We start from the raw sequence: 23818 nt of genomic DNA on the forward strand, positions 1-23818 counted from the left end.
GTGCCTTTCCTTCCCAACCAGAAGCACACAAATGTGACACCAATGCCCGTCCACTGGACATTGGCCCAGGGCCTTGCTGGACATCACCATATTCCAGCCCTTGGGGAGGCTAACGTCCACATGTCAATGGTCACTGGGGACATGTCGCCACATTCTGCTCTTCCAATGTGACCGTCCTCACACATTGAGCATGTGCACTCTTCATCCAGCCAAGGCAACAACTCCTCTCCAGCTGCTTAGCGAACGTGGGGGCAGTGGAAGCCGCCCTGCCTTGGGCCAACCCCGCCAGCCTGGGCCAGCCCTAAGCAGCAGCTAAGCTCCAAGCCCTGCTCCTGGGGAAGACGCACCTTACAGCTGGTGGCTTTTCAGACCTCCAGCATAGTTCACGTGGAAAGGGTGGGTGGCTGGTCATTTGCTCTTCTCAGACCCGTCCAAACTGCTGGTCTTGGCTGGGCGTCTTCAGTTCCTGGTCAGGGCACCCATCATTTTGGGTCTAATCCAGGTTCCACTCACCCTGACTCACGTAGGGGTTCTGTGTCTTAATTCTCTACTTCTTGGTTTCAAAGAAGGGGCCAACTTCTCACTTGGGGTGCTTGTGGAGACTCCAGATGGACCCAGGTTTCCTTTCCCTAGTTCTATTGAGGTATTATTAACAAAGAAAAGTTGCATTTACTTCATTTGTACAATGTGATTTTTTTATGGTGTAAAACGTGATGATTTGATATGTGTGTACATTGTGGAATGATTATCACAGTAAAGTCAATAACACATCCGTCATCTCACAAAGTTACTTTTTCTAAATGAGAACTCTCTCTCTCTCTTTTTCTTTTTGGTGAGAAAGATTCGCTGAGCTAACATCCATGCCAATCTTCCTCTATTTTGTATGTGGGACACTGTCACAGCACAGCTCGTGAGTGGTATAGGTCTGCGCCCAGGATCCAAAACCACAACCTGGGCTTCCAAAGTGGAGCACACTAAACTCAACCGCTACACCATGGGGCCAGCCCCGAGAACCCTTAATATTTCCTCTCTTAGCAATGTCAAGTATACAATCCAGTATTCTTAACTCCAGTCACCATGCAGTATATTCAACCTTCAGAACTCATTCATCTGTTAACTGAAATTTTGTGCCTGTGATCAACACCTCCGCATTTCCCACAACCCAAGCTCCTGGTGAGCACCGTTGACTCCACTTCCATGGGTTCAATTGTTCTTTAGATTCCACATGTGAATACTACTATACAGTATTTGCCATTTTCATCTGGCATATTGCATTTAGACTAATGTGCTCCGGGTTCATCCATGTTGCAAATGGCAGGATGTTTTTTGTGGAGTTGTTCAATGGAGTCTTCAGTATTTCCTACATATAAGATCATGTCATCTGAAGAGACAACTTTATTTCTTTCTTTCCATTTGGATGCCTTTTATTTCTCTTTCTTGCCTGTTTGCTCTGGCTAGGACTTCCAGTAGCATGAGGAATAAGAGTGGTAAGTGTGGGCGTCCCTGCCTTGTTCCTCATCTTGGAGGAAAAGCTTTCAGCTTTTCATGTTGAGTATGACGTTAGCTGTGGGCCTGACATATAAGGCCTTTATCATGTTTGGTACATTCCTTCTATATCCAGTTTGTTGAGAATTTTTATCATGAAAGGATGTTGAATTTTGTCAAAGGCTTTTTCCACATCTATTGAGATGATCATGTGGTTTTTATTCTTTATTTTATTCATGTTGTGTGTCACATCCATTGATTCATCTATGTTGAACCATCCTTGCATCCCAGGGATAAATTCCACTTGATCACAGTGTACAGACCTTTTAATGTGCTGTTGCGTTTGATTCACTAGTATTTTGTTGAGATTTTCACATCTATGTTCATAAAGGATATTTGCCTATAATTTTCTTTTCCTGTTGTGTCCTTGTCTGGCTTTGGTAATAGGGTAATGCTGGCCCAGTAAAATGAGTTTGGAAGTGTTCTCTCCTCTTCATATTTCCGAGGAGTTTGAGAAGGATTGGTGTTAATCTTTACATGTTGGGTAGAATTCACCCAGGAAGCCATCTGGTCCTGGGATTTTCTAGGTTGGGAGCTTTTTGACTATTGCTTCAGTCTCCTTACTAGTAATGGTCTGTTAATATATCTATTTCTTCATGATTCACTCTTGGTGGACTGTGTGTTTCTAGGAATGTGTTCATTTCTTCCAGGTTGTCCAGTTTGTCAGGATATAATTGTTCATCATAGTCTCTTGTGATTGTCTGTAGGTCTATGATGTCAGTTGTAATGTCTCCTCCTTTATTTATTTGAGTCCTGTCTCTTTTTCTTGCTTAGTCTAGCTAATGTTTGTCAGTTTTGTTTATCCTTTCAAAAAACCTGCTGTTAATTTCATTTATCTCTTCTATTGTGTTTCTAGTTTGTATTTCATGTTTTTTTCTGCTCAAATCTTTATTTCCTTCCTTCTGTAACTGTGAGATTAGTCTGTTCCTTTTCTATTTCCTGAGGTGTAAAGTTAGGCTGTTTATTTGACATCTTTCTTTTGTCTTAATGTAAGTATTTATCACTATAAACTTCTCTCTTAGAACTGCTTTTGCTGCATCCCATAATTTTTTTGTATGTTATGTTTCCATTTTAGTTTATCTCAACATATTTTTTTATTTCCTCTTTGATGCATTGATTCTTCAGGAATATGTTAATTCCCGCACATTTGTGAATTTTCCATCTTTCCTCCTGTTATTAATTTCTAGTTTCTTACCATTGCAGTCAGAAAAGATAGTTGGTATCATTTTAATCTTCTTAGATTTGTTAATACCTGTTTTGTGGCCCAATATATGATCCATTCTGGAGAATGTTCTGCATGCACTTGAGAAGAATGTGGATGGAATATTCTGAATATTTCTGTTAAGGCCTTTTGGTCTATAGTGCTATTATTTATTTTTTTTGAGGAAGATTAGCCCAGAGCTAACTGCTGCCAATCCTCCTCTTTTTGCTGAGGAAGACTGGCCCTGAGCTAACATCTGTGCCCATCATCCTCTACTTTATATGTGGGACACCTACCACAGCATGGCTTGCCACGTAGTGCCATGTCCGCACCTGGGATCCGAACCGGCAAACCCCTGGCCACCGAGAAGTGGAAGGTGCGAACTTAAACTCTGTGCCACTGGGCTGGCCCTATAGTGCTATTTAAGTATGGTTTCTTAAGTGATTTCTGTATTGATGATCTATCCATTTATGTAACTGAGGGTTTGAAGTCCTCTACTATTATTGTGTTGAGTATAGTCATCTCTGCTCCTTTTGGTTACCATTTGCTTGAAATATCTTTTTCCTTCTCTTCACTCTCAGCCAATGGGTGTCCTTAAGGTTAGAAGGAGTCTGTTGTAAACAGCATGTTGTTAGATCCTGTTTTTAACCCACTCATCCACTCTGTGTCTTTTGATTGTAGAATTTAACCCATTTACATTTAAAGTAATTATTGATCTATAAAGAATTACTATTGCCACTTTTTTCATTGTTTTATGACTGTCTGGTAGTTCCTTTGGTCCATTCTTCCTCTCTTGCTGTCTTATTTTGTGATTTGTTGATTTTTTTTTGTAGTGGTATGCTTTGATTCCTTTCTCTTTATCTTTTGTGTATCTACTAGCCGTTTCTGCATTTTGTTTACCATAAGATTTACATAAAACATCTTGTAGTTATAAAAGTCTATTTTAAGCTGATAACAACTTACCTTCTATAGCATACAAAAACTCTACACTTTTAATTTCTCCCCTCCTAGATTTTATGCTATTGATGTCACACTTTACATCTTTTTATATTGTGAATCCATTAACAAATTATTGTAGCTATACTTATTTTTAATACTTTCGTCTTTTAACATTTATACTACAGTTAGAAGTAACCTTTGCACCACCATTGCAGCATTAGAGTATTCTGAATTTGACTATATATTTACCTTTAACAGTTTTACTAAAACTCCTACACATTTACTCCCCCTTTTGTTTCTGATATCATATTTTACCTCTTTGTGTGTGTGTTTGTATCCCTTAACCTCCTATCATGGAGATAGATATTTTTAGTACTTTTGTCTTTTGACCTTCATATTAGCTTTATAGGTGGTTGATCTACTACATTTACAGTGTGTATGCCTTTACCACTGATACTTTTTATTTCCTAATTTTCTCATTCCTATTTGTTGTCTTGTATTTTCCACTTAAACAAGGCCCTTTAACATTCTCTACAGGCTGGTTTACTGTAGTTTTCGCTTGTCTGGAAAACTCTTTATCTCTCCTTCCATTTGGAGTGATAACCTTGCTGGGTAGAGTATTATTGGCTGTAGGTTTTTCCTTTCCCCACTGTGAATATATCATGCCACTCCCTCTAGGCTGTAAGGTTTATGCTGGGAAGTCAGCTGATCATCTTATGGGTGTTCCTTTGTATGTATCTTTTTGCCTTTCTCTTCCAGCTTTCCGGATTCTCTTTTTATCTTCAATTTTGGACATTTTAATTATAATGTGTCTTGGTGTGGGCGTCTTTGGGCTTATCTTGTTTGGCACTGCACCTGGATGTCTGTTTCCTTCCCCAGGTTAGGGAATTTTTCAGCTATTATTTCTTCAAATAGATTCTCTGCCCTTTTGTCTCTCTCGTCTCCTTCTGGGACATCTATAATATGGATATTAGTACACTTGAGGTTGTCCCAGAGGTCCCTTAGACTATCATCATTCTTTTTCATTCTTTTTTCTGTTCTTCTTGGGATGTTTCCTCACTCTTTCATCAATCACTGATCTGTACTTCTGTGTCATCTACTCTGTTGTTGAGTCCCTCTAGTGAATTTTTCATTTCCAGTATCGTGTTCTTCAGTTCTGATTGGTTCTTTTTTTTATATTTTTCAGTTCTTTGTTAAAGTTCTAACTATGCCCATCTATGCTTCTCCCAAGATCAGTGGACATCCTTATGACTGTTAGTTTGCACTCTTTATTGGGTACATTGTTTATCTCTATTTTGCTTAGTTCTTTTTCAGAGAATTTGTCCTGTTCCCTTATTTGGAACTATTCATTTGTCTCTTCATTTTGCCTACTTCTCTGTGTTTATATCTATGTATTAGGTAGATCAGCTATGTCTCCCAATCTTGGAAATGTCACCTGATGTAAGAGATGCCTTATGGGGCCCAGCAGCGTGCTTCCCTCTCATCACACATTCCAAATGTTCCAGGGGTGTCCCCTGTGTGGGCTACATGTGCCCTTCTGTTGTGGTGGCTCTTGCATGGGTCATCTAGGTTGGCTGCCAGGCTGGCAGGTTGTAAGACTCAGGCATGTGTGGCTACTATGATCACTTTATTGGGTGGGGCAAGCCCTGGCCAGGCTGGCTGACAGGTCTAATAGCACACAACTACTGCTGTTTGCTGTTAAGTGAGTCAGGCCCCAGTGGGGCTGGTTGCTAGGCTCAGGGGCTCACAAATGCTCAGGCCTCTGGTGCGGCTCTGCAGTGCACAGCTGTTGTTGGCTCTCTCAGGAGTGTAGATGGATGGGGCCGGCCAGGGACAGCAGCACACAATTGTTTCACATGTTGGAATGTGGAGCAGATCCCTTGTGTGGCTGTTTGAGATGGTGGGGGCCACAAGTCTGCCCCTGCTGATATGCACCCCTTCTGTGTGCTCACATCCCCTTGCAAATGCATGCATGCCCCAGTGAGGCAGACCCACTTGCTCCACTGCAGAGGTCCCACACACTCCACCTACACAGGTGCACAAATTCACTGTGGGCTTGCTTGTGGGCTAGGGCCAGTACCTGGGACAGGCTGTCTGCCTTGGCTGCCCTGGATTAAAATGGTGCTCTAGAGGTCCCCTGCTCAGATTCACTCCACTCTTCTGGGAAAAGCTTTGTACCTTCAAGATTGCTCCTGGCTGTGAAGTGCTGTGGCTAGGATGTGGTTTTTGCCTCAGCAGAGGTGTATTTCTGCCTCTCCCACCCCTTTCAGTGTAAACTCTTGTTGTGGGGTTCTTTCTATCCAGTTTCCAGATCTCTCTCAGAGGTAATTGTTCCATAGTCGCAGTAAATTTGTTGTGTCCATGGGAGGTGGTGAGTTCAGAGTCCTCCTACGCTGCCATCTTCCCAGAGTCCTCCACCTTTGACAGTTGTATACTTTCATGAAATGTCATGCTGTTACTTGGTCCCTCTCATTTAAACTTGATGAACTCCACTTAGCCTTCTTGTAAGGCAGGTGTAGTGCTGATGAACTCCCTCCACTATTGTTTGTCTGGGAGTCGTATCTTTCCTTCATTTCTGAAGGACTGCTGTCGTGTGCTTGGTTGGCCGTTTTTCTTTGAGGACTTTGAATCTATCATCCCACTCCCTTCTAAGCCTGCAACATTTCTGCTGAAAAATCCACTGATCGCCTTATGGGAGGTGGGGAGGGCACGTGTACATGACCAGTTGCTTTTCTTTTGCTGCTCTCAAAATTCTCTCTTTGTATTTGACTTTTGACAATTTGATTACAGTGTGTCTCGGGATGACCTTTGGGTTGATATTGCTTGGGATCCTTTGAGCTTCATGTATCTGGATGTCCATCCATCCCTCCCAAGATTTGGGATGCTTTCAGCCATTATTTCTTTAATAAACTTTCTGCTGCTTTCTCTCTCTCTTCTTCTCCTGGGACTCCCATAATGCATACATCTGTTCACTTGATGCTTTCCCATAGTTCTTATATGCGTTTTCAGTCTTTTTCTCTTTTTGTTCCTCTAACTGGCTAATTTCAAATGATCTTTAAGTTTACTGATTCCTTCTTCTGCAATATCAACTCTGCTGTTGAAGCTGTCTATTGAATTTCTCAGTTCTGTCATTGTATTCTTTAGCTCCAGGATTTCTGTTTGATGTTTTTTATGAATTCTATTTCTTTGTTAAACTTCTCATTTTGTTCATGCATTGTTCTCCTGATTTCAGATAACTGTGTATCAGTGTGCTCTTGTATCTCATTGAGCTTCTTTAAGATTATTATTTTGAAATCTTCCTCAGGCAATTCATAGATCTCCATTTCTTTGGAGTCAGTTTCTGGAGCTTTATTAGTTTCCTCTGGTGTGTCGTGTTTGCTCTGCTCTTCATGTTCTGTGTAGCCTTGCGTTGGTATCTGTGCATTTGAAGGAGCAAACACCTCTTCCGGCCTTTACAGACTGATTTTGGCAGCTAAACACCTACTTTTGGGTCCCAGGGATGACAGTGTTGTTTCTGGGACCTCAGGTGATTGAGGTTGGAGCCTGGTCACATGGCTGCTGCTGGGTCCACAGTAGAGAACATGGTTGGTGGTCCTGTTAACAGGGTCCCAGGTGGGCATAGATTTTTGAGTGGGTGAGACTGCCGGCAGGATTTTGGTCAGTAGAGATAACACTGAAACAAGGATCTTTTCATGGTCTTCAGATAGTGGGTTTGTTACCAGCTACATGGATGGGTGTGGCTTCTGACAGGTCACTGGGCTGGTCCTTGGACAGGCAGGATTGGCCCCAGATGCAGCTGAGAGGAGCTGGTACTGAGTCACAAGGCTGCTTCAGGGTCCACAGCTGAGACTGAAGTCTGCAAACTGGCTTCCTGGGAACAGATGGGTGTGCTCCTGCCAGGTTCCAGTGCAGACAGGACTGCCCTCTCCTGCAATGAGCAGGGCTGGAACCAGGTCACAGGGCTGCTTCAGAATCTGCAGTTGAACTAATGCCAGCAGGCCTTCCTCAAGAGACACATACAGGTGTGTCTCCTTATGGGTCCCAGGGCAGGCAGGAGCACACCCAGCCTGCAGCTGGGGGGGGGGGGGGGGGGAGTAGCTGAGTTACAAGGCCCTTACAGGATCTGTAGTCAGACCAAGGTTAAAGGGCCTGCTTCAGAGGCACAGACACTCGTGTGTTCCAGTGGGGACCCAGGTTTGTTAGTTCATTCCCCTCCCCTTTAATCTCTGACCTCGCCTCTGCCCACCTCTGTGTCTTCTCTGTATTATATTTAATTCCCCAATACACATAATCATCCAAGCCAGGCCTCCTTGATCTTCAACTAATTTTCTTCCAGCAGGGGGTCCAACCATTCATTAGAAGTTAGTCCACATTCATTAGAAATTTGTAGATCATAGCCCAGCACCAGGCCCCAGTTTGGCCTCAGGGATGCAGTGGTGGACTGGCCATACCTGTGCCCTTCCTAAGACACTCCTGAAACATTTACACAGCCTACACATGGCACGTGCAGTTATCAATTGGTGCTGCACCAGATGCGGCAGCAGCTCTGCCTCGTTCCCTCTGTGCATCCACTCCTGAACACTTCACTCCTGACAGCACATTGACCTCCATCCAAAGCCTGCATTTCAGCTGCTGGTGCCACATCACTGGATGTGAGACCAGGGATGTGCTGCTCATTTACACTCCTGCCCCAGGGCCAGGGGACAGTGACTGGCTGGTGGGGGAGAATGAAAGCTCACTTCCCTGACATCTGTCGGCTTTCTGCTCCAGAGTTCCCCGTGGGGTCAGGCTGAGGCTGCAACATCTAACATCAATCACACTCATGTTTGGCTTTGTCTCCATCTCTACTCTGGCTTCCCTGGATCATCTTCTTAATAAATCACTTACACAAAGTGTTATCTCAGGGTGTGCTTCCAGGAAGCCCCCCGCCACCCCAGGACAGCCAATGGCTGGTAATGGCTGACTGATAGGTGTTCCAGTTGAGAAACAACTTACAACTCAAATGAACAGGAACATCAGTGGGGAGCACTTGTTACAGGCAACAGTGGACTTCTGGAGGGAGACCCTCAGGGGCTGCCTGTCCCTGGTGCAAGGAGAGCAGCCTAGCTCACCATGGATCAAGATGGTCTCAGCACTTCCAAGGACTTTCACAAACATCTTATCTGATCCTCTCAACTGCATCCCTCCTCGGAAGTCCGTTTAAAGGGATGCACAGGATTTTTCAGTCTTGCTTTCAGAAAATGTCCCCTCTTTATCTCTACCCTTCACGTGCCACTGTTAACCCTCTCTGTCCACTGAAGCTGCCTGGGGGCGGGTCTCCTTTTACAGGCCTGGGTGGAGGAGCATCTGGATATGTAGTTCAGGCTTTGGAAACTGTGCTTTGACTTCTTAGTTATAGGCAGAGCTTGCCCGTGGTCCTAAAACATCACACAGTTGTGCGGCCCAATTCTAAACTCCTACAAAATCACATTTACAGTCTTTAGTCTGTCACCAAAGTTTCCCTGAAGAGCTTGGGCATGCCATTCACTCAAGAAATGTTTACTGAGCACTTACAATGTGCTGGGAATTCTGTGTCATGCTCAGCTTGAATAAAGCAGATGAAGGCTTCAGCGACATAGTATCTGTATTCTAGTGTTTGAGACATCCATGTGTTCAACTGACATCTACTAAATGCCTCATGCATGCCTGTTACGGTCTTAGATGCTTGGAATACAACATTGAAATGACCAGACAAAACCCTATGTCATCATGGAGCTCATGTTCTAGGAAAATATACAGGGGTAAATAAATGAACAATATACTTTCCAAAAATAAGGAGAATTATATAGTGTGAATAGCTGGAGAAGAACCTTCAGATAAAGGACAAAGAAAGACTCTGTGAGTGACATTTCATCTGAGATCTGAATGAGATCAACGCTCAAGCCAGGTGAAGAGGCAGGACAATGAGGGAACCTGGAACACGTTTGACATACAGAGAGCTGGGTGGTGTGGTGGGGACAGAGGTGAGGGGAGAGTGGGGAAGCGAGATTAGAAGAGGGTGCAGCTGAATCACATGAGAGCCTACAGACTTCAGCAAGGAGTCTGACTTTTATTCAGATTGTGATAAGAAACAATTGCACAGTCTGTATTTTAGATGGAGATCTGGGGAAAAGGAGGAAGATGGCTGGGGAGGAATTTGCTGATCTCCAATCTCTTTCTTTACACTCTGGGTCATGCCTCCCTCTGGACTCATCTTGGAGTCCAGCAATGGCAAGGCCATATTTGTATGCATGTTCCACTTCTCTCAATGTCCCATTGACGCTCAAGCCAAGTGGGTGGGCAAAGTTCATAGTAGTTGCATGCTTACCTGAATCCCTCTGCATGGATCCAATTCCAGCCAGATTCACCAAGGAAATCTGACTGGATGAGAGGGGAGCTGGGTTTCAGAACCCCCCCATTTCCTTCCTTACTGTAGCCCCCAGAGCACATGTCAGACCCCAGAGGATGCGTGGGACTCTCTGGACCACAGACTCCCCAAATGCACTCAGTCATTGCTGGTGGGCAATGCGTCTAGTGGTGCTTCCCTTCTCCATGAAGTCTGGAAAACATTGCCTCAGATGTGTAGACATGTGTCCTTACCACAGGACTTTTCAGAACCTAGCCCTCACATTGTCTCTCCAACAGTTGAACAAAGAATTCAGCCTATTTCCTAAAAATTTTGGCCACAAACCTCTCCTTTTACTGGACAGTCTCCACCCATTCTGCTTGAAGGAAGTCAATTTAGGCATTTCTTTTTAATCACCTGACAGGACCAATGTGGGAAAGGAGAGGAGATGAGGCTTCCAGAGTTAATTTCATGATCCAACCAGGGACACAAGGAGACGTCCAGTTCCACTTTCCTCTATCACTTCTGCTCAGTGTCTCACACAAAAGAACACGGGCTTCCCCATCCGGTAAGTCACTAGGTTTTGCTCTCAAAATTCCTACCTTCCCTGCCAAATATTCCTTAGAACCTTAAGAATAAGAAAAAAAGAAAGTTTCTATAAAGGGATATTTTCCTTTCACAGAGTGTACTTTTCCTCCTGAACTGCACTTTCTCACTGCTGAGCACCTGAATAGACTGTGTAGGCCATTAATTACTGTGAATGTATTCACGCATTCAGCAGTATTTATTGGGTCTCTATTATGTACCAGAGTCTGTGGTACCTATTGGAGATATAACATTAGGAGAGAACAAACATAGCCCCTACCTATAGTGGTGCCTACTGGAACAGAAGCACATTAATCAAAGAATCACTCAAATAAATTCCAAATTATAATTATTATAGTATTATCCAAGTTATTCTCTAAATTATCAATTCCAAATTATAAAGTATATGTTTTGTACAGAGGAAAAAAACATAATAGCAGAATTCTTGTTGAATGAAAGCTGGAAAGAAAAGGAGCAACATTGTTAAAATACTGAACAAAAAAATCTGTCACCCTAGAATTCCATAGCTTGCAAAAATATCTCTCAGGAATGAAGGTGAAATAATCACATTAAATGTAAATGGTCTAAACACTCCAACTAAAAGGCAGGGATTTTTAGATTGGAGTGAAAAACAAGACTTAACTCTATGCTGCCCATATTGAAAACAAAAAGCACTTTAAATTTGAAGACTCAAGTACATTATAAGTAAAGAATGGAAAAAGATATGCCATGCTAACAACGGTCTAAAGAAAACTGGAGTGATGATACTGATGTCAGATAGTGTTAATTTCAGAGCAAAAATATTGCCAGGGATAAAGAAGGTCATCTACTAACAAAGTGTTAGAATAAAGTTGGAAATAATCAATATGACATAAGAACCTTAAGTGTTTTTGTACCTAATTACAGAACTTTAAATTACATGAAGCAAAAATTGATACACTTACAAGGAGAAATAGACAAATCCACAATTATAAAGGGATATTTCAAACTTCCTCTCTCAGTAATCGATAGGAAAAGTAGATAGCACCTCAAGAAGGATATGGTAACTGAACAACAATTTGGCCTCATTGATACTTGTAAAATGCTCCACCAAAGAACCACAGAGTGCACATCCTTGTAAGGGCACACAGGAAACCTACCATGAAAGACCATTTATGAGACCTTAACATAAGTCTCAAAAATTTTAAAGGATTGAATCCATAGAAATTATGCACACTGACCACAATGAAATTAAATTGGAAGTCAATAATAGATAGATATCTGGAAAATACCCAAATATCTTGAAACTACATAATGCACTTCTGAATAACATACGGGTGAAATAAGAAATCAAAGAGGAAATTAGAGAACATTCTAAACTTAAAGAAAATGAAAACAAAACATATCAGAATTTGTGGGATGCTGCCACAGCAGTAGATAAGGGGAAGTTTACAACGCTATACCAGTGTAGAAGTGAGGAACATTTCTAACTTCATCCTATGAGCAGTAGGAAGCTACTCAAGTGTTCTAAGAAGGGGAATGACATAATCAGATTTCAGTTGTTTAAATATCTTTCTAACACTAAATGTTGGTGAAGATATGTAGCAACCAAACAATCATCCATTGTTGGTGGGAGCATAAAATGGTACAACCACTTTGAAAGAAAGGCTGGTATGATGTACATCCAAAAGCTAAAAAATAAATAAATGAATGAAGAAAAGGCTGGCAATTTCTTATAAAACTAAGAAACACATACCCTATGACCCAGCAATTCCACTCCTAGTTATTTGCTCAAGAGAATTAAAAACAGGTTCCAAAAAGGAATTGTACACAAATGTTCATCAGAGCTCTATTCCTAATAGCCAAAAGTTAGAAACAATACAAATCAACAGGCAAATAGATAAATAAAATGCCCTATATTCACAGACTGTAACACTAATCAAAAATAAAAAGGAACTACTGATACACACAACATAAACGAAACTCAAAAACTATCATGCTATATGAACGAGGACTCATGCAAATAACTGGAAAGAATTGGTAGTGTATGATTCCATTTACATGAAGTTCTAGAACATGTAAAACTGATCTATGGTGGAAAAAATCAAAACAGTGGTGACCTCAGGAGGAGGTAGTATGGGTCTGAGTGGGAAGGGACAAGATGAAAACTTCTGGGGTGATGGTCATGTTCTACAACTTGATATGGTTTGAGTTACACAGCCGAGTGCATCTGTCAAAACTCGGAAAATGTATATACATTTTAATGCATTTCATTATTTGACTTTTTTACCTCAAAGAGGAGAAAACCCCTGTAAATAAAGTTGAACTCTAATAATACATATGTGGAAGTACTTAAAGAGTAATGTACTCGTCTTTGCAACTTGCTTTGGAATGCATAAAATAGGATAGATTGATGAATGGAAAGATTGATAGATACATAACAAAGACAAATGTAATAGCAAGTTAATGGTAGAATATAGATATTAGGTACATGGATGTTCACTGTAAAATTCTTTCAATTTCTCTATAAGTTTGAAACCTTTCACAGAAAATGTGAAAATTATAACTCCGCACACAGGGTAGAAAATAATTTTCACGAAGTGGGAGGCTGAGTACAAGGTATCCAGTCGTTGAGTAGCTAAGGCATCATGGGGAGTCTTCAGAGATGAGAGAGGGGCAGATGTCAGAGGTGTTCCTGGTAATTCAAGAGGATTTGAAGACCCTTTGGATACAGCAACTAGAAAAGAGAGTCAAGACCTTTTCATGGAGCAACACCACCAAGATGGTTTCACAAGTCATTCCTGACTTTGCTCCCCTCAAAAGAAGAACAACTAACAACTATTCACGGACAAGACTCCACTGTGAAAGTCCTAGGACACCTAGAGCCCCCCTGTACCACAGAGACCAAGATGGACCATGTTAGAAGGGTGATAGGAGTGGCTCCACGCTGACTGCATCACCCTTCGGCCAGGCTGATTCAGCACTGAATCAGGAGGGCTCCCGTGAGTAGACACCAGCTCCTCCACAGTTTTCAGTCTTGACTCATGGGGAATCACAGGGGAATCAGCAGGGCTCGACCACTGGGAATCAGATCGTGACACGGAAGGGGAAGGGGCTTGCTGCCACCAGTGCTCGGATCTTGGCAGTTGAAGTTCCTACCCTCAGTGCTCAAGCTGTAATCCCAACCAGCGACTTTGCTCATCTGCAGAGCCAAGATGGTGGTGCAGTCTGACCAGGGGACTCGGGGGTGCAGGTCTGCCTGATTTGGGTCCTCAAACAAAGAGCCTTGCTAACCCTGTGCCTGGTCTGCCCCTCTGCCCAGGCAGGGAATCTAAGTCATAAGCCGTCCTATAGCGAAGTGTAGCTCTCAGCCTCGCCTGACCAGAAATCCTGCCTGCAACACCTGAGAACCTGCATGGAGCTGGCTATCCCACTCTGCATCCCACTCTGCCCAGACTGAGGAGCTAATTCGTAGCCCTGCCCATGGGTGAGTCCAGCTCCCAGACCACCCGCCAGAAAGCCTGGCTGGAGCATCGGGGAAGCTGCTTATCCCAGCAACACTTGAGTGGGGTACTGGATAGACAGAGCTGATCATCCACAGAGCAAAAGAGGCATCCTCATTTGACCAAGAAACCTGAATCATGGTTCCGCTTGAGGTAAGACCCCAAACAAAGAGACTTTCGAGCCTTGGAACATGTTCTGCCTCCCCACCCAGGCAGGGGAGCTAATTCGTAGCCCCACGCATTGCTCAGGCTAGTTCCCAGACCCACTCGACCAGGAAGCCTGGCCCAGCACCTGGGAAACTGGTTGGCCCGGTGGCACCGGAGCAGGGAGCCCAGCCAGTGACCCTGCCCATCTGCAGAGCCCGGCCAGTAGCCCCATCCAGCAAGGTGTTTTGGTGCACAGTTCTGCCTGATTAGCTCCTCAACCAGAGTCTCGCCAGCCTTGGGGCCTGCTCTGTGGACCATCCCCATAGGCAGGGAAGCTGATCCACAGCCCTGCCCTCTGAGGAACACAGCCTCCAACCCCCACACAAGAAACCTAACCAGAGCTCTCGGGATCTCGGTAGCCCACCCTCAGACCCAGTCACAGGGGCATTGAGCAGAGAGCCCAGCCAGAGGCTCTGCATGTGCAGAGACAAGGAGTCACCTCATCTGTCTAGGGAGCTCAGCACACGGGTCTGATTTGATTCTAACACAAAAAGCCCTGCCAGCCCTGGGGCCTGTTCTACAGCCTCAAACGGGCAAGGAGGCTAATTTGCAGCTCCAGTCAAAGCGGAATAGAGGGGCTGGCCCCGTGGCCGAGTGGTTAAGTTTGCGGACTCCACTTCGGCAGCCCAGGGTTTCACCAGTTTGGATCCTGGGCGTGGATGTGGCACTGCTCATCAGGCCACGCTGTGGCAGCGTCCCACATAGCCGCACTAGCAGGACCTGTAACTAGGATGTGCAACCGCACTGGGGAGCTTTGGGGAGAAGAAAAAAAAAAGCCAAATAGAGCCTGCAGTCCGACTCGCTGAGGAAACCTAAGCAGAGCCCCAGGACTCTCTGCAGCCCACCACACGCCTCCAATGACAGTAGCACTTGAGGAGGGAACCTGGCCTGCAGCAGCAGTCATCCTCAAAGCTAGGACTGCGGCGCATCAGCCCAGGGAAATGGTGCACACTTCCACCCAATTTGATCCCAAACAAGAGGCTTGCTGGCCTTGGGCCTACGTGGGGGCCCCACCCAGTCAGGGAAACTAACTGGGTGCCCTGCCCAGAGCAAAAGACAGCCTTCATCCTGCCCCAGCGGGAAACTAAGCAGAGAGCACAGGAAGCCCCGGAGCCCGTCCCACAGTCCTGCTGATGGTGGTGCTTGAAGGGAGCATGCCCGGGGCTTTCCCCATCTGCACAGCCAAACTCGTGGCCCTGTCTGACCAGAGAAGTCATTGCAGAGTCTCGCCTGATTCAGGTCCCCAAAGCAAGCTGTGCGGTCCTTGGGCACATTCTGCTGACTCCTCAGGGAGAAAGCTTATTCATAGCCCCACTTACTGCTGTGTGTAGCACCCGCTTCCAACCGTGGAGGAAGCCAGACTAAAACCCAAGCAACTGCAGGACTCATCCTACAGCCACACTTGGGGAAGGAGGCAAGCCAGCAGTTGTACCCGACTCTTCTCAGCCAGCGGCAACCCTGCCAACCTGAGGGCTTGGGCAGTGGCCTCGCTCATAATTAGATCCTGACAGCAAGCCCAAGGACATTGCCGGCCGACACATCCAGAACCCCAAGCTGAGTGGACTGGTGAAGAACACAATACAAAAACATGTAAACAGTAACATCAAAAAGCAAAAATGCAAGGGGGAGAGGTAAAAGTGTGAAGTTTAGGAACGCTATCAAAGTGAAGTTGTTGTCAGTTTAAAGTAGGGCATTATAACTTGAGGGTGTTCTATGTAAGCCTCATGGTAACCACGAGGGAAAAACAGAGTAGTTACACAAACGGATGTGACACAGAAGTGGAGCATGAGGATACCACAAGTCATCAAGTCACAACAGAAGACAGCAAGAGAGGAAGCAAGGAACAACGGCTCCAGAAAACAGTTAGAAAATAACTAACAAAATGGCAATAGTAAGTCCTTACCTATCAATCATTACTTGATCAATAATTACTTTATATGTAAATGGATTAAATTGTCCAATCAAAAGACATAAAAGGGCTGAGTGAATGGATTAGAAAACAATATGCTGCCTACAAGAAACTCACTTTAGCTTCTTTAAAGGCACACACAGACTGACAGTTAAGGGATGGGAAAAGATATTTCAAGCAAAGTGTAACCAGAAAAGTAGGGGAAGCTATACTTATATCAGACAAAATAGACTTTATACTAAAAACGGGAAAAGAGAGATAAAGAAGGTCATTATGTAATGATACAGGGGGTAAAGGCATCAAGAAGACATAACAGTTGTAAATATTTATGCACTCAACATAAGAGAACCTAAATATATAAGGCAAATTCTAGCAGAACTAAAAGGAGAAACAAACAGTAATACAATAATAGTTGGAGACTTTAATATCCCACTCTCAACAATGGATAGACCATCCAGATAGAGAATCAATATGAAAACGGATTTGAGCACCATGATAGACAAAATGAACCTAATAGAAATACACACTACATTCTATCCTGCAACAGCAGAATACACATTCTTGTGCACAAGGAGTTTCTGTGATAGATCATATGTTAAGCCACAAAACAAGTGTTAGCAAATTCAAGAAGACTGAAATCATACCAAGTATCTTCTCTAACCACATGGTATGAAACTTGAAATCGGTAACTGGAGAAAAACTGGAAAACTCACAAATACGTGGAAATGAAAAAACACTTTCCTGGATGACCAATAGACCAAAAATAAAGGGTAAATAAAAAAGTAGCTTGAGACAAATGAAAATGGAAACACAACACACCAAAACTTATGGAATGCAGAAAAAGCAGTTCTAAGAGGGAAGTTGATAGCTATAAACTCCTACATCAAGAAAATGGAAAGTTCTCAAATAGATCACTTTACACCTCCAGGAATTAGAAAAAGAAGATCAGATTGAGCCCACAGTTAGAAGAAGGGAGGAAATAATAAAGATTAGGGCAGAAATAAATGAAATGCAGTATAGAAAAATAATTGACAACATTAACAAAACTAGGAGCTGATTCTTTGAAAAGATAAGCAAAATTGACAAACCATTAGCAAGACTAATGAAGACAAAAGAGAGAGGATCCAAACCAACAAAATTATAAGTGAAATAGGAGACTTTACAATTTATATTACAGAAATACAAAGGGTCATAAGAGGATACTATGAAGAATTATATGCCAAAAGACTGACCAACACAGAAGAAATGGATAAATTCTCAGAAATACACAACCGACTAAGATTGAATCAGGAATAGAAAATCTGAAAGACCATTACTAGGAAGGAGACTGAATTGGTAATCAAAAATCTCCCAATGAAGAAAAGCCTAGGACCAGAAGACTTCACTGGTGAGTTTTACCAAACGCTTAGAGAAGAATTAAGGCCAATTCTTCTCAGACTCTTCCAAAAGACTGAAGAGGATGGAACACTCACAAACTTATTTTGAGAGGCCAGTGTTATCCTGAACCCAAGCCAGAAAAGGACTCTCCAAGAGAAGAAAACTACAGGCCAATATCTCCGATGAATATAGATGGACAAATTCTCAATAAATACTCACACAACAAATCCAGCAGCATCCTGAAAGATCATTTACCATGATGAATTGGGATTCATCACTGGGATGCAAGGATGGTTCAACATACACAAATCAATAAATATGATACATCACATTGATAGAAAGAAAAAAATCATATGATCATATCAATCGACGCAGAAAAAGCATTTGACAACATTCAACATCCTTTCATGACAAAAACTCTGAACAAATTATGTATAGAGAGAATGTACTTCAACACACAAAGGCCATATATGTGGAGCCAACAGCTAACATCATACTCAACGTGAAAGGTTGAAAGCTCTTCCTCTAACATCAGGAACAAGACAAGCGTGCCCACACTCACCACTCCTATTCAACACGGTCCTGGAAGTCCTAGCCAGAGCAACCAGGAAAGAAAAAGAAATAACAGGTGGCAGAACATGAAGGGCAGAAGTAAAATGGTCTCTATTTGCAGATGACATGATTTTATACATAGAAAATCCTAGAGATTCCACCAAAATAATATTAGACCTAACAACAAATTCAGTCAAGTTTCAGGATACGAAATTAACATACAAAAATTGGTAGTGCTTCTGTATGTGAATGACAAATTGCCTGAAAAAGGAATCAATCAAATGATCCCATTTACAATAGCATCAAAAACAATAAAATACTTAGGAATAAATTTAAGCAAGGAGGTGAAAGAAGTGTACAATGAAAACTACAAGATATTGATGAAAGAAATCAAAGACACAAATAAATGGAAAGGTATCCGATGGTCATGGGTTGGAAGAATTAACGTGGTTAGAATGTCAATACTACAAAAGTCATCTATAGATTCAATGCAATCCCCATCAAGTTTCCAGTGGCATTTCTTACAGAACTAGAAAAAGGAATCCCAAAATTTATATGGAACAACAAAAGACCCCGATTAACTGAAGCAATCCTGAGAAAGAAGAACAAAGCAGGAGGCAAAACACTTCCTGATTTCAAGCTATATTCTAAAGCTAGAGTAATCAAAGCAGTATGGTACTGGCATAAAAATACACCTTTACCACTGGAACAGAATCAAGAGCCCTGAAATTATCGCAGCATATACGGTCAACTAATATTTGACAAAGGAGCCAAGAATACTCAAAGGAAAAGACAGTCTCCTCAAAAAATGGTGCTGGGGAAACTGGACAGCCACATGCAAAAGGAAGAAACTGGATCTCTATCATATACCACTCACAAAAATTAACTTGAAATGGATTGAAGACTTAGATGTAAGACCTTAAGCCTACAGCTCCTAGAGGAAATATAGGAAAAAAGCCCCTGAACATGGGGCTTAGCAACAATTTTTCAGATATGACAATTAACCACAAACAACGCAATAAAAAATAAACAAGTCGGACTACATCAAACTAAAAAGCTTCTGCACAGCAAAAGAAATGATCAACAAAATGAAAAGACAACCTACAGAATGGAAGGAAACATTTGTAAATCATCGATCTGATAAGGGGTTAATAGCCAAGATCTATAAAGAGCAGATACAACTTAATAGCAGAAAAACATATCCAATTAAAGAATGGGCAAAGGACGTGAATATTTTTCCAAAGAAGATATTCAGATGGCCGACAGGTGTGTGAAAAGGTGCTCAACATCACTAGTCACTAGGGAAATGCACATCAAAACCACAGCGAGTTATCACCTCACACCTGTTAGAGTGACTCGTGTCGGAAAGAGAAGAAGTGTTAGTGAGGCTGCGGAGAAAGGGAATGCTTGTGCGCTGTTAGTAGGAATGTAAATTGGCGCAGCCACTATGGAAAACAGGATGGAGTTTCCTCAGAAAGTTAAAAGTAGACCTACCCTCTGATCCAGCAATTCCACTTCCAGGGGAAATGAAATCACTATGTCAAAGAGACACCTGCACCCCGTGATCAGCGCAGCATTATTCACAACAGCCAAGGCATGGAAATGACCTTAGTGTTCATCAAGAGATGAATGGATGCAGAGAACACACGCACACACGGCAATACCATTCAGCCATAAAAAGATGGAAATCTTGCCATTGCAACAAAATAGATGGACCTGAGGGCATTACGCTAAGTGAAATAAGTCAGAAAGAGAAAGACATATACTGTAAAACCTCAGTTATATGTGGAATCTAAAAAACACCTCATGCTCATAGAAAAAGAGATCACATTAGAGGTTCCCAGAGTCATGGGGTAAGAGGTGGAGAATTGTGTGAAGGTGATCAAAAGGTACGAACTTCCAGTTGTACGATAAAAAGTACTGGGGATGTGACGTACAACATGGTGACTATAGCCGCCACTGGAGTATGGTATAGAGGAAAGTTGCTAAGAGAGTAGATCCTGTGTTGTCATCACAAGGAAAGACAATATTTTCTTTTCTTTTTTTCTTGTATCTCTAAGAGATATTGATACAATGAGATAAACTTATTGTGGTAATCCTTTCACAAGGTATGTAAGTCAAGTCATTATGCCGCACACCTTACACTGAGACAGTGCTTATGTCAATTACATCTCAATAAAGCTGGAAGGAAGAATACATAAACATACTCTTAAATATAAAAGAAGCAGTTTTCCATAATTGTGGCTCTCACAACTGGATGGGGCGGAAGGGCTGAGGCAGGTGGCTTTGACTGTTCAGCAAGGTTTGAGGAGGACCCCCGGGCAGCTTCCCACGTCAGCTCAGCGTGAGCTCGGCAGCTCCAGCAACGTGTCTGTGCTCCAAGGGAGGCACCAGCTGTCGCTGCACATTTGGATGTCCTTGCAAATGTTAATGGTACAAGCAGAGTTTATCGTCGGCACAGGTGAAATTACCAGGGAGGAAGACAGGAGAGCCTTGGGTGAAGCCATGAGGAACACCAGCAGTCAGAGGCCAGTGCAGAGGGCAAACAAAGGACAACAATAACCAGACTGAGAAGAAATGCACCCTAAGCAATGCTCTCGGGGCTTCGTGTAAATTGAAGAACCAAAGAGAACTCTTTCCTGCCATGGCAAAGTTTCTTGGGTAAGGATGAAGCTGCCCTTTTGGGGGAAGAAAGAAAGAAAGCAAGCCACACCTCCTTTCTGCAGGTCAGTGAATGGAAGGCTGGGTCATATCCTCTCCCACCCTCCCTGTGGTGCCAGAACCACGAAACCTCACAGACACAGGGAAGCAGCCACCTTGTGTTTTCCCAGACCTCACACCAGGACGAGTTGGGTTGGAGGATCCGGATGTGGGAGAGGTGTCCACAGCGGGGTATCAGGAGACCCCAGTCAGAACGAACCAGGCCGTGTGCACACCGGGCAAGTCTGACTCTCAGATCTCCCGTGAACATGGACCCCCGACTCTGAGAGGGGAGGTGGCCAGCAGCGCCCTGCAGCTGCAGGGTCCAGCGTTGCACCAGGTGCCAGGTGCTGGGGAAAACTCATCAGCAGGATGCTGGAGGGGAGGGGGGCGAGTGGGCCCTGCTGGGTCTCCTGCTCTTCCCCTCGCCCCTGGCTCTCCCCGGCCTCCTGGCCCCCCTGCAATCCTGACAGCATCTACCCTTCGGGCCTCGGGCGCTCGGTTGAAGGGCCACGTGGAACGCAGGGCAGCTCCCTGGGGAGGCACATCGTGCATACACCCATCCCATTAGCACCTTCCTGCTCTGGGCTATTGCAGCACACTCTCCAAGTCCTATCTTGAAGTTAGCTGGTTGACACCTGCAAATTCCACCTGGGCCTTTCCCTTCCTTTGCCGGACGCAGGAAGCACCCTCCTGAGGGCCACTTTGACGTCCTTGTTCCGCAGAGAGTAGATGAGGGGGTTCAGGGTGGGGCTGACTGCTGTGTACAGCAAGGCAACCACTTTGCCGTTTTCCATGGAGGAGCCAGAGCCCGGGAGGATGGAGGTGTAGACGACGGTGGAGTAGCACAAGGTGACCACCAGGAGGTGCGAGGAGCAGGTGGAGAAGGCCCGCCGCCGGCCTGCAGCCGAGCGGACGCGCAGGATGCTGGCGATGATGCAGCCGTAGGACGCCAGGGTGAGCAGGAAGTTGACCACGCCAAAGTAGACGTCTGCGATGACGATCATGATGTCATTCAGGGTCGTTGGGCTGCAGGAGAGCAGCAGCAGCGTGGGGACTTCACACAGAAAGTGACGGATCTGATTAGGGCCACAGAAACTCAGCCTTGTCATCAGGCCAGTGAGCACAGAGGTGCTGAATGCACTGACCGTCCACACGCCGTCCGCCAGCAGGGCGCACACGGGCCAGCTCATCAGCCTGCGGTAGTGCAGCGGGCGGCAGATGTCCACGTAGCGGTCATAGGCCATGAGCATGAGCAGCAGGAGCTCGGCCCCCAGAAACCACATCAGGAAGAAGAGCTGGGTCATGCAGCCCCCATAGGAGATGGTGCCTCCCTTCTCCACCAGGTTCTCCAGCAATCTGGGGAGAACAGTCGACGTGCAGACAATGTCCAGGACGGCCAGGTTGGTGAGGAAGAAGTACATCGGGGTGTGGAGGCCCGGGTGCAGGCTGATGGCCACGACAATGAGCATGTTTCCTGCGAGAGCCCCTAGGTACAGGGGGAGGAACAAGGCCAAGAAGAGACCCCGCAGCCCAGGGTCCTGTGAGAAGCTCTGCAGGACAAACTCTTCCACAGCCGTGCGGTTGTCTGCGGCCATCGTGAGGCTGGGTGTCTGGACACAGCTGCCCGGCAGAGGGAGGCACGGGGTGGCGGACGGCCTCTGCGGGGGTGCTGGCTCTCCGCACCTTGCTGCAGGAGCACAAAATCAGGGGTCAGCGAGGGTCCTGCTCCCAGGGAGACAGTCAGAGAACAGCGTCCACCTCAGAGACCTGGGCCCTCCCAGCCATGCAGGCACAGCACCCCCGCGACAACCTGGTTGTGGCCAGGTCTGCACCACCCCGTAAATCACACAGAAGGGTCAGCATGACCTGTCCTCACTGACTGTGAATGTGTCCTATGGCACCCAGCGGGGAGGAGCTCCTTGCTGTGCTTGGTCTTGCCTCAGAGTGCGGAGGGCCCCGTCGGCAAGCCGGAAGGACCCAGGTTCCCAAAAGAAACCCAATCATCAGGGGGCTGGGCATCAGGGACAGGAGGGCATTTTCACTGTGGGGGCTGCGAGGTGGGCACTCAGGGGGCACAGTGTGTTGGAGGTAGGGGAGCCTGGGCACCAGAGGGCTCAGGCACTCCTGGGAAGGTTGCCCTCGGCTGCCAGAGTCAGCTGTGGATCGGCCCGGCCACAGTCCTTTAGTGGAAGCCACAGCTGCCTTCCCCTTCCCCCCACCTCTGCAGAGAGGGCAGACCCCGAGAGAGGGGCAGGGGTGCAGATCAGCCGACCTCCTGGTTCTAACCCGTCCCATGCCCGGGCTGGGCAGCAAGCTTGTCTCCTCAACGGGGTCAGGCCGGGCCAGGGGCCAGGGTTCAGGGAGGAAAGGCAGAGTCCCAGCTCAGTGCAGCCCTGCGGCCTCAGCTGACACACCCATCAGCCCCCAGGACAGGGCTTCCTGAGCGCTGGTCACTGCTGGTACCGCCCAGTGCCACACGCACCCCTTCTCAGCAGTCGGCCGGACCTGCCCTGTGCAAGCGTGAATCCCACAGACCCTCAGCTGCAGCATCTGAGCCACTGGGCCCCCCTCACACACCCCAGGTGCCTGTGTCTGCTGCCCAGCGAGGCTTGCAGCAGATTCACTGGAACCCGCGCTGCGGGCTCCCCGCTGCGGAGGGACCTCAGGTTGTGGCTTCCCTGAAAGCCCCCGACCTACTTAGAGACCAGGCCACGCTGCTGGGGTCTCCTTTGCTCTGATATGCGCAGACAGGCGGCAGCCCAGCAGATGCACGGAGCTCCCTGCTGGCTCTGCCGCCTCAAACTGAAGCCGCAAAGGCCACCAGCAAAGCGAGTTGAGTGTCATTTTCCCACCATAAAACAGCTCAGGGCACAAGCAAATGTCTGTTCAGAACCAGCAAAGGGAAAATTAGGGCAGGCAGTCCAAAAGGCAGGGGCGAGGCCGTGATGGACAGC

At 45.3% G+C, this 23818-nt stretch overlaps 1 protein-coding gene across 1 annotated transcript; it reads right to left on the reverse strand.

The window, feature by feature from the left end:
* Nucleotides 1-20112: 20112 nt before the first annotated feature.
* On the reverse strand, nucleotides 20113-22459 carry LOC106841103 (olfactory receptor 13A1-like). Its single transcript, XM_014856904.3, has one exon. The coding sequence runs from the start codon at nucleotides 22457-22459 to the stop codon at nucleotides 21485-21487; it is 975 nt and encodes a 324-aa protein (XP_014712390.2). The 3' UTR covers nucleotides 20113-21484.
* Nucleotides 22460-23818: the final 1359 nt, after the last annotated feature.

The sequence above is a fragment of the Equus asinus genome, chromosome 2 (genome assembly GCF_041296235.1).
Source record: "Equus asinus isolate D_3611 breed Donkey chromosome 2, EquAss-T2T_v2, whole genome shotgun sequence".
NCBI classification, from domain to species: Eukaryota; Metazoa; Chordata; class Mammalia; order Perissodactyla; family Equidae; genus Equus; species Equus asinus.

Bases quoted from the DNA above. Each gene is read 5' to 3' on its own strand.
- LOC106841103 (XM_014856904.3), bottom strand. From the start codon at position 22,459: ATGGCCGCAGACAACCGCACGGCTGTGGAAGAGTTTGTCCTGCAGAGC.